The 9,833-nt window shown below is 34.2% G+C and overlaps 1 protein-coding gene across 1 annotated transcript; it reads left to right on the forward strand.

Annotated features, from left to right (window-relative positions):
- Positions 1-4,117: 4,117 nt before the first annotated feature.
- On the forward strand, positions 4,118-9,526 carry LOC130718253 (probable monogalactosyldiacylglycerol synthase, chloroplastic). The gene is made up of 8 exons (XM_057568788.1): positions 4,118-4,807; positions 5,584-5,756; positions 6,344-6,505; positions 6,587-6,728; positions 7,370-7,594; positions 8,425-8,487; positions 8,568-8,642; positions 9,123-9,526. The coding sequence occupies exons 1-8, from the start codon at positions 4,274-4,276 to the stop codon at positions 9,357-9,359; spliced, it is 1,611 nt and encodes a 536-aa protein (XP_057424771.1). The 5' UTR covers positions 4,118-4,273; the 3' UTR covers positions 9,360-9,526.
- The last annotated feature ends 307 nt before the right edge of the window (positions 9,527-9,833 follow it).

The following is a 9,833-nucleotide window of genomic DNA, read 5'->3' on the forward strand; positions in this document are numbered from 1 at the left end:
AAAAAATATCCTAAATTTATTTAAACCCATAATTTCTAAAAGTAAAAAAAGGATCCAAATAGTTAAAAAAAAAATCAAATATATTATTATAGGAAAGTTTGATACATATATATATAGTCATAGATAATATAATTTTGTTTATTATCATAAATTCATTATAATTATAATTAAGGTACATATTTATACCAAGAAAAAAATGTACAGATAAAAATTGATTGATAAAAAAAATGCCATGAAAGGCTTCATCGTGAATGGGGGAGTAATTTTATGTTTTTTTGGAAACAAACAAAATAGTGGGAGAGAGAATGAGTTCTTAATAATGAAGGAAGATAGTGGGAGAGAGAATGGTGAGTGGAGCTTGATAAAAAAACAGAAAAAAGAAGAAAATTCCACGTGTACAGTAAAAAGGAGAGAAGAGCTTGTAGAATGCCATGTGGAATTCCACTATGTCTAAGATTGCATGAGAGAACAGAATGCTTGTGGTTGCGACACATCAGCATTTAGTCCTTTGAAACTTTGCTCTTTTAATAGTATTATTGATGAAGGGTTATTCTGGTGTGTGTGCTTTGCCTTAAGTTTTTTTGGGGTGAGTTTTATGACAGCCATGTCATCTTGGCCAATACTCTCCTATAAATTTTTTGTTATTTTTTACTCATTTAATTTATCAATAAGTCATGAATAATAATTTTGCTTATTTTGATACTTGCCAATAACGGTTACAAATAATTGCTTATTGTCAGTTTTATTTCATGCTTTTAATCGTGTTTAAAGTGTCTTTAAGAGTTGTTATTACATTTTATTGGGAGTCAGTGAGAGTAATCTTTTTTGTTTTTCTGTGAGTTATATTTCAACTGTTATACAGAACATTCTATAAGAGTTAATAATTATGCACTAAGTACCCTTTTAATTTTACATTCTTCCTGCCTTCTTTGTTCTGCATTGAGCACCGACATTTCTTTGTCCTTAGGTTGGCACGTTCATGAGTTGTTGATATTTTCATCTGTTTTAGGTTCGAAATTTTATCCCCTTTTCAAGTTTGATCACGTACTCTCTTCCTCTTGGTGGTCGGTTTTTTCTTCCTTCATTCATTTTTCCTCATTAATTGCTTGGCTTTATGATACTTCTTTCATTGAGCCTGGTGGTGAAGTTCTGAGAAGCAATTTGGACCCTAAAAAGAAAGAAAAATATTAAAAAAAAACTTGAAAAAAATGAGTGGTTGTTAAAAACTCTGTAAAGTTACTACTATACTCCTTCCTTATATTACAATTATATCCCTATATCTTTTATCTCTTTCCCATGATTACTTTTGCACCTCTCTTTCCATTCCCATTGGATTCACCTCATAAACTCGACAACAAGCCCATTTTTTTTTCTCACTTTCGGGGAATTGGAGCTTTTGTGCATGCATGGAAGTGCAAAGCACGGGTTGTGCTTCTCTCAGTCTTTTCCCTTAATTTTCTTTGAATTTGTTTTTCTCATTGGGTTAATTTTCTTTGGAATTTGAGATTTTTGTTTTAATATTTTATGGGTAATTGCACAAATGCATTTAAAAGATGGCGGTATACTTTTCTATATTCCTTCTGCTAAATTGTGAAATTATGAAGCTTATATTAAATGCAATTAAAAACTGTATTGAAATTTAAATTAAAAATAAAACATCCCAATAAAAACTGAAAGTCAATTGTTAAACACCAATTAGCCAATTCAACTTTTGTTTGAGTAACCGAAAAAACAATTAAGGTTAAAATTATATATATGCCATTAACTATTCAAATTCTTTACTTGGTAGTTTCTTGGTTCCTATTTTAATTTTATTCAGAACTTCCTAAAAAAAATTATTTTTATGGACTTAATATGATGGACATATCTTAACATATCACAATTCAAGAAAATGAAAATATAAAGTGCCCTTTGAATGGATCAATCTCATTGGATAACATAAGTGAATTCCATGCGTTTGCTTAATAAATATTTACCCAGGTCTTAAATATTGGAAGGTGGAGAGTGGAGACAATTAGTCAGTGGCGTCATCGTCACTCCTTTCTTCCATTGATCAACTTATTTACTAGGATCCAATTTCACACATTCACCTCTCACCAGTTCACTTGGTTATTTTTTTATATTCTAATTTATTACATATTAAAACCACAAAAATCACAGTCTATGAAGACTATACAGTAAAAGTCATAGTTAAAAAATTAAAAAAATTGTTGGAAATATCCTCCAAGTACTGACTTTTCATAAATCTCTTCTAAGAGGAACTCTTTTTTTCTTCTCTATTTGTGCCCACCCATGTGTCTTTTTGTTAGGTTTTGAACAATAACCCACAAATCTTTTTTTAATTTTTATATGCATTCCATTAATCCTCCAATTAGTATAAGATTTTAACAAATTATGCAATATAATTTTAAATTTACAATGGCCAAAAGAAAGGATAAAAAAACAAAAACAAACATTTATTAAAAAAAAACTAGGGTGTAAGCGGGTACTGTCCGATCCGCGAATCCGATCAAGCCGAAACAAACCAAACATATTATGGTGGGTTGGATTAGATCATCAGTTAAGTTCAGATTTCTATTCTTTACAGCATCAAATCACTATTGGTTTGGGTTCCGAATTTGTCAATCGAGTATCCGATGAATCCTAACCAACCAATGGTATGAGAACAAATTTTATACCATTCAGCCCAAGACATAATGTTTGTTTAAGTTAATCACCTAAGTTACTTATGAGTATAATATTATGTTATCTATATATGTTTGCATTTGGGATGTGTTGGATTATATGAAGTTTCTACCTTCTTTATAATTTTCACGTTTTTAGAATAAATTTTGTGCAAATTTCAAAATAATATTTTGTATTTCAAATCTGACCATTCGAATTGAACCAATCCGGTTGAGATTGAGTTGGTTTGATTCGGGTCCCAAAGCAAAAATCAGTAAATCCGAACCAACCCAAACCGAACATATTTAATTGGTTCAGACATTTAAATACCCTAAATCTGAACCAAACTGGTATGTTACAACCCTAAAAACACCTTATAAATTAATGATTTCCTAAATTTATAATAATTTTTTTTAAAAAAAATAACACATATTTAAAACAAACACACGCACACACAAAATGACTATCCCCCGTGCATCGCACGGGTAAAAGATACTAGTAAAAACATATAATTGAATACATGCGTAAAACACATCAAATTAAATACAAAATATGACGTAAGTATATTTTAAAAAATATAAATATGATGAGGGGACAATATAGATAATTTTACGTAGTAATTTAATCACATTTCCCTATTTTTCATTTTAAACATTTAATTTAATTATGACGTATTTTTTGGTACATAATTAATTATGACGTGAAAAATTGATGAATTTTAATTGATTGTGGTTAGTAAAAAATATTAGCTTATAAGATGAATCATTTAGTACTTTCATAGTTTTATTCAACTATTAAAAATATGATGGAAGTGTGTAACTGTGTATATCAGAAATAAGAAATAGTCATGAATTATTTAGGAGTACTTTCATATATAGTTTCATAACTTTCATCCAACTATTTTGAACGTCAAAAACGTGTGTCTTTAGTCTCCTTAAATTCTAGTCATACAAATTCCATGAAACCTTGTACTACATCATCTTCAAAGAAAATTGCTTTCAAAGCTTTGAGTTTTGAAAACTCCCACATAACTCAAACCTCGAAAGCTTGCTTCACATTCAAAGATGAACAAGTGAAGGGAATTGAGTTTCTCACCCCACCTATTGAGCTTGGCACCCCACTTTATTTAATACGAGATTTAAAATTATGTATTTATTTTAATATGCAATGAATGGTTAAAAATGTGTCACACATACTTAAATACAATACGGTTTTTTAAGTCTCGTATTGAATATGAAACTCTATTTTAAATTTTGTACTGAATAAAGTGGGTGCTAAACCCACAAGGGAATAGGGATCGAACTCCATTTCCAAACTCACAACTCGTGACATGGCAACGACCCATTGGTTGACCCAAGGACGGTAGTGGGACCCGCAGACGAAAACCCCTGGCCGGTGAAAGTCAAGTAGTGGAAACTCGTTCCTGCAAATTCATTTCACTGTAACCTTCCCCTGTAAAAAACCACTACAAATAACACCACCATCACCCTTATTCACCAACCAACTCTTCACTCTCTCAAAACACCAACAACAACCTCATTGCTCACAATATTGAAAAAATTACATTATATTTTTTATTTACTAAGCGAATTGGAGTCACCAATTCATCATGCATAACCCTGTTACTACTCGAGAACCCAGTTCAGTTCTCGATTTAGGGTCCCAAATCCGTCGTTTCACTCTCGATTCGACGTTTTTGAACCCTAGCTCCGACACGTGCTCCTCCGTGCTCTCCAATTTCCTCTACTTCAACAACACCACCACTGTCGCTCGGGGAGCCAAACGCGGCGTTTCGGTGAGCTTGCGCGCTGGAGGGTTACCGTTCCGGAGGATTCTCCATGACTTCAACAGTGCTGTCAGGTTCCACTGTGAGAGAATCCCCATCGGGTTCGCGTCGCTGCGGGTCGGTGAGGGTGATGGTAACGGTGGCGGTGACGGAGTGGGTTCCGGTGCCGGTGATGGGAACGGGGTTGGAGAGGGTGGGCGCGGTGTTGTGGAGGATGAGAGAGGGCAGTTGAGTGGTGCTGACGGTGACCGTCCTAAGAAGGTTCTGATTTTGATGAGTGATACTGGTGGTGGTCATCGAGCTTCTGCTGAAGCTATCAAAGCTGCGTTCTATGAAGAATTTGGCGATGGTTACCAGGTTCTTGTAATTTCCCCCTTTTTGTCTAATTAGAAGAGTACAAAAAGTATAGTTCTGATTATGATTGATTATATCGTTTCCTAATTTAAAAAACAAAATTAAAATTGGGATTAACTGGCTATACATGTGAGTTGTTGTCTTGATTTGAATTGAGGGAGAATTGAACATTTCCTTGGAAATAATTATCAAATATCCGCTGCCATGGCAGTTTCTCATGGCGGTTTTTTGGCTTTCTGCCATGAGTGACTGATATCCCGGCTGCAATATTCCGAGATTATTTGTCATGTATGGCGGGATTTTGGCTTTCCACCATGACTTGCCATCCGCAATTAACAACACTGACTAGATTTGCATTTGGGCAAAGCTTGATTAAGCACATGTTCAACAAGAGCTATAATATGTTATATCAAAAGTGCTTTTTTAGTAAGTGTTCATTCTCAAGGCTATTGACAAAGACTTATTATAAGCTTATTTGATAAAATAAAGAAGATATAGATAGGTTATAAACTATGTTCTAAGCTCAACCGAACATCGGTGTACGTGTTTATGTTGAAACATAAGACCCAATAATTTCTATAAATGTTCTTCTAGATGCCCCCTTAACTTGATTCTAGTTTTGGAAATTTGATGATTAGTTTGTATACGAGTAAACTGCAATTGAATGGTAATTTGAAGGAGTTGGAATCTTTCAGTGAATCAAACGAATATGTGCATGCAAATATGTGCATTTTTGTGTGTTTGGGTATGTTTTCAGAACGGAGTTCTTTTTCGTACAGGTGTTTGTAACTGATTTATGGACTGAACATACGCCTTGGCCATTCAATCAACTCCCCAAGAGCTATAGCTTTTTGGTGAAACATGGGCCATTGTGGAAGATGGCATACTATTCCACTGCCCCACGTTTAGTGCATCAGTCTAATTTTGCGGCAACTTCAACATTCATTGCTCGGTGAGGTTTTGGGTGCCTTCAAATTTCACAGAGCAGTTCCTAACCTTATTTCTTGTCAAATTACTTCAATGGGTAAAAAAGTGTTTTTATATGCCATTGCCAGATAGCTATTAGGTTTCTGGAATGACACGTAAGTGATAGTCCAGACACTTACTGATCTAGCATCCTCCCTGACTTTTAAGTCGATAGTTTCTTTTGGATAATCAAAAGAAGTATAAGATGTTATCTAAGATGGTTTCAAGTTTACTATGGTCTGGATTTCTAGCGGTGAACTTTTATTTTATACGTCTATTTCTGTTCATAGACGTAAGGAAGACTGCTCGGTAATTTGGCAACGGTTCAGCATTGTTCTAATTTGATGATACATGTGCGATTCTAATATAATGTGCATGACATTTTTCAAAAACTACATTTGGTTGCATCTTGCAATGTTTACTATAAAGCTTTGTGTTAATATTAGGCAGAAGTTGTTGACATTTCATGCTATTCGTGCAGATATTTTTAGCTATAGAAACAATTTGTTGTGCATATTTAGGTTTTATCAAATACTGTATGTCTGAATGTCACATCCTTTCTTTTTTTTTCAGTGAAGTTTTTAGAGGGTTAATGAAATATCAGCCAGATATAATAATCAGTGTGCATCCACTGATGCAACATGTTCCACTTCGTATTTTGAGGGCCAAGGGTCTCTTAAAGAAGATTGTTTTTACCACAGTCATCACTGATTTAAGCACATGCCATCCAACATGGTTAGTTTTGTCTGCATTATTAATGTTTGTTCTGAAGTTATATCAATAGTCGTGTTTTGACATCTTATTTTTTGTATTCAGGTTTCATAAGCTTGTAACTAGATGCTATTGTCCAACAGCTGACGTTGCCAAAAGGGCACTGAAAGCTGGACTCCAGCAATCCCAAATAAAGATTTATGGCTTACCTGTTCGACCTTCCTTTGTTAAGCCTGTTCGAGCAAAGGTATGTTGTGTTACTATAGCTATACTTTGAATTGGATGGATTAGCTTATGAATCTGAAACTGTAATACAAATACAATATGCAATGGTATATCTATTATTTCAACCTGACCTTTTATTGATTGTTTGATACGCTGAGATAGGATAAAGAATATTAGGACTCTAATAATATAAGTGGTTAGGTTTATGAATTATTGCCAGCAAATTATAGCCTTCTTTGTAACCGGTGCTCAATTATGCTCCTGCTAAGGGTAGGCCTATCAGTTACAATCTCAGCCATTTATTTTATATATAATTTCTTCCCATGTTATCATATGAAAAATGAACATTAAAAATTGATTTTTCTCAGTTATAAATGGGAAATGGCTTAATACAAAAGTTATTTTGGGTTCAGTCATTATGACTATAAGATGCAGTCAAGCATTGTAAGTTTTGGTTAATGTACGTTCATGTAGACATGATGCTTATTGATGCATATGCAGAATGTATTTCAGTTCAGTTACTTTGAAGGTATAAATTTGGATCTGAAATGTAATTCACTAGTTCTCAAGTCACAAGAAAATTAACAAAGTTATTGCCTGTTTTTGCGATTTAATTTTCATATCTCTATTATATAATATTGACCTTGTTGCTTTATGCTGTAGGATGAACTAAAGAGAGATTTAGGGATGGATGAGGATCTTCCTGCTGTATTATTGATGGGGGGAGGTGAAGGTATGGGCCCCATTGAGGCCACTGCTCGTGCACTTGGAAATTCATTGTATGACGAGAATCTAGGGGCTCCTGTTGGTCAGATCCTTGTGATCTGTGGTCGCAATAAGAAGCTTGCTAACAAACTCAACTCTATTAAGTGGAAGATTCCTGTGCAGGTATTGATACCCTTAATAAATTTCAGAGCCTTGTTCATGCTTTGTGAATCCCATGTAAATTATATACTGTGTTTGTGCGTCTGATTACATTTCCTCATTTCTTGTCTATATTTGCAACTACATACTATTAAATAACGTCTTTGTCTGCAGTCCATGGTTGGCGACTGACGTATACTTCTTTCTCTTTTACATGATGAACTAACATCTGGCCTTATGATTGAATTTCTCATATCATATGATATAGCATGTTTGGACTTGGAAGTTGGAAGTTGGAAGTATATAGGAGAGAAAAATGTAACTCATGATGCAATTGAATATAAGAACAAATGGAGACTTTGAGAATTATGTGCATGTGTGCTCCAACCCAATTAAGTGAGGGGGGTTTGTTGAAGTAAGAAAATGGAAGTGGGCTCCAAATATACATAAAAAATGTGATGATGAAAGTTGTAGCTATAATTTGAGTGGTTTTCATTAGTTGTCCAATGATTTTTTGCGGTAATAAAATTTCTAGGTAGGATTCCTTCTGTTAGGGGTAAGAGAAAAACCTAATTTTCTTTTGACAAAGATTATCAGTTTCTCTCATCTATGCCTTCTGCAATGAATAAGTAAAACTATGAAGTTAGTTTAGACTTATGTTTACCTCTGGTTGAACTAGAGTGTATTTAAACTAGTTGTTTTTCGTTCCATGAGTTAAGGAAGAAAATGTCTGGTGTGGAACTTCCATATTAAATTGATTTTTATGAATAATTAGATGAACATAGAAATTAGTGTCTAATGCTTAGGTTAAATTCTTGGAAGTCCCTGACTTATCTTGCTTTACAAATATTTAGGTCAAGGGTTTTGTTACCAAAATGGAGGAATGTATGGGAGCTTGTGATTGCATCATTACAAAGGTTTGAATTCGATCTCACTGCCCTGACTTGTTTTCTTACCTCATTATGACTGTTATTGACGGATTTTTTTCTCCTTGTAGGCGGGACCTGGGACAATTGCAGAGGCCATGATCCGAGGCCTTCCTATTATCTTGAATGATTACATTGCGGGGCAGGTAATTTTGGTTCTGGTTATATATAATTCCTCAACCTTTTTATTATTATTTTTTTAAAAAGTCCAGCTAGTCCGTGGATGGAAGTAAATTTCAAGCTGAGTTCTGAACTCAACTGGGATATTCTAGCTAATAAAAATTTGTAACATGACCCTGATGTTTGGAAATTCTTCTAAAATTGATTATGAAGCCATAATCAATTCTGGGGATAAGCTTCTATGAGTAGCTTCTTGGTTCCAAAATTGATTGTCATGAAAGAGAAGCTGATAACATAGTGAATTGGTGGATAGAATGTTTCTCAAAGTAGGACTGTAGGTAATTAAGGGTTTGTTTAAACAATTCCATCGTGCGTGCTTTGAATAGTTAGAGCGAGTATAGTAAGTTTTGATTGTGCGTTTGTAAGGGGTTGCAGTCACATTTAAATATGGTCACTGAGTACAAACCCATACATGATTGAAAATGGTGAAATTCCTTTCATTTCAGGAAGCTGGCAATGTTCCCTATGTAGTTGAAAATGGTTGTGGGAAGTTCTCTAAATCGCCTAAGGAGATAGCTAAAATTGTCGCGGATTGGTTTGGTCCAAAAGCTCATGAACTAACAGTAATGTCACAAAATGCATTGAAGTTAGCAAGGCCAGATGCAGTAGTCAAGATAGTACATGACCTTGACGAGCTTGTAAGGCAAAGAAGCTACTTACCAGAGTATTCTTGTATAGCTTAACTGATCATAGTGATGCAATTTTTTGTCATGGGGTGTTATGAGGAATTTGTACAAGGCAGCACAAATGTATACATTAGAAAAATGAGTATATGTTGTTCCACCTTTTTCATATCATTGTTTAGATACTCATTTGAAATTAATATAATTTTGGCTGTTTTGGCATGACACTTTTGTCCCTTACAAATTCTTTTCATGTAAGAGAAACGAGTAAAACATCGTTTTGATCCCTGAAATACATCACTACTTTACTTCTTGAAAAATGAATAACTTTTTCTTCACTTAGATGAAAAAGGCGATCAATATACTTTTCAAAAGCCTATATGTGGATAAACAAAGTCATGAGCTTAATAGAGTTTGGCAAGACTTTGAATATCAATTGTGTTCCGGTACTTGGTAACGTAAGCCTTCATCGGGTGTTGGTTATCGCCACTAGGCAATATCCACTACATGTCCGCTCTGCTATCCACCTCGAAA

Source organism: Lotus japonicus, chromosome 5, assembly GCF_012489685.1.
Source record: "Lotus japonicus ecotype B-129 chromosome 5, LjGifu_v1.2".
In the NCBI taxonomy this organism is placed as follows: Eukaryota; Viridiplantae; Streptophyta; class Magnoliopsida; order Fabales; family Fabaceae; genus Lotus; species Lotus japonicus.

Bases quoted from the DNA above. Each gene is read 5' to 3' on its own strand.
- LOC130718253 (XM_057568788.1), top strand. From the start codon at position 4,274: ATGCATAACCCTGTTACTACTCGAGAACCCAGTTCAGTTCTCGATTTA. The intron at 4,808-5,583 runs GTTCTTGTAATT...TTTTTCGTACAG, and splicing joins AATTTGGCGATGGTTACCAG to GTGTTTGTAACTGATTTATG. The intron at 5,757-6,343 runs GTGAGGTTTTGG...TTTTTTTTTCAG, and splicing joins ACTTCAACATTCATTGCTCG to TGAAGTTTTTAGAGGGTTAA.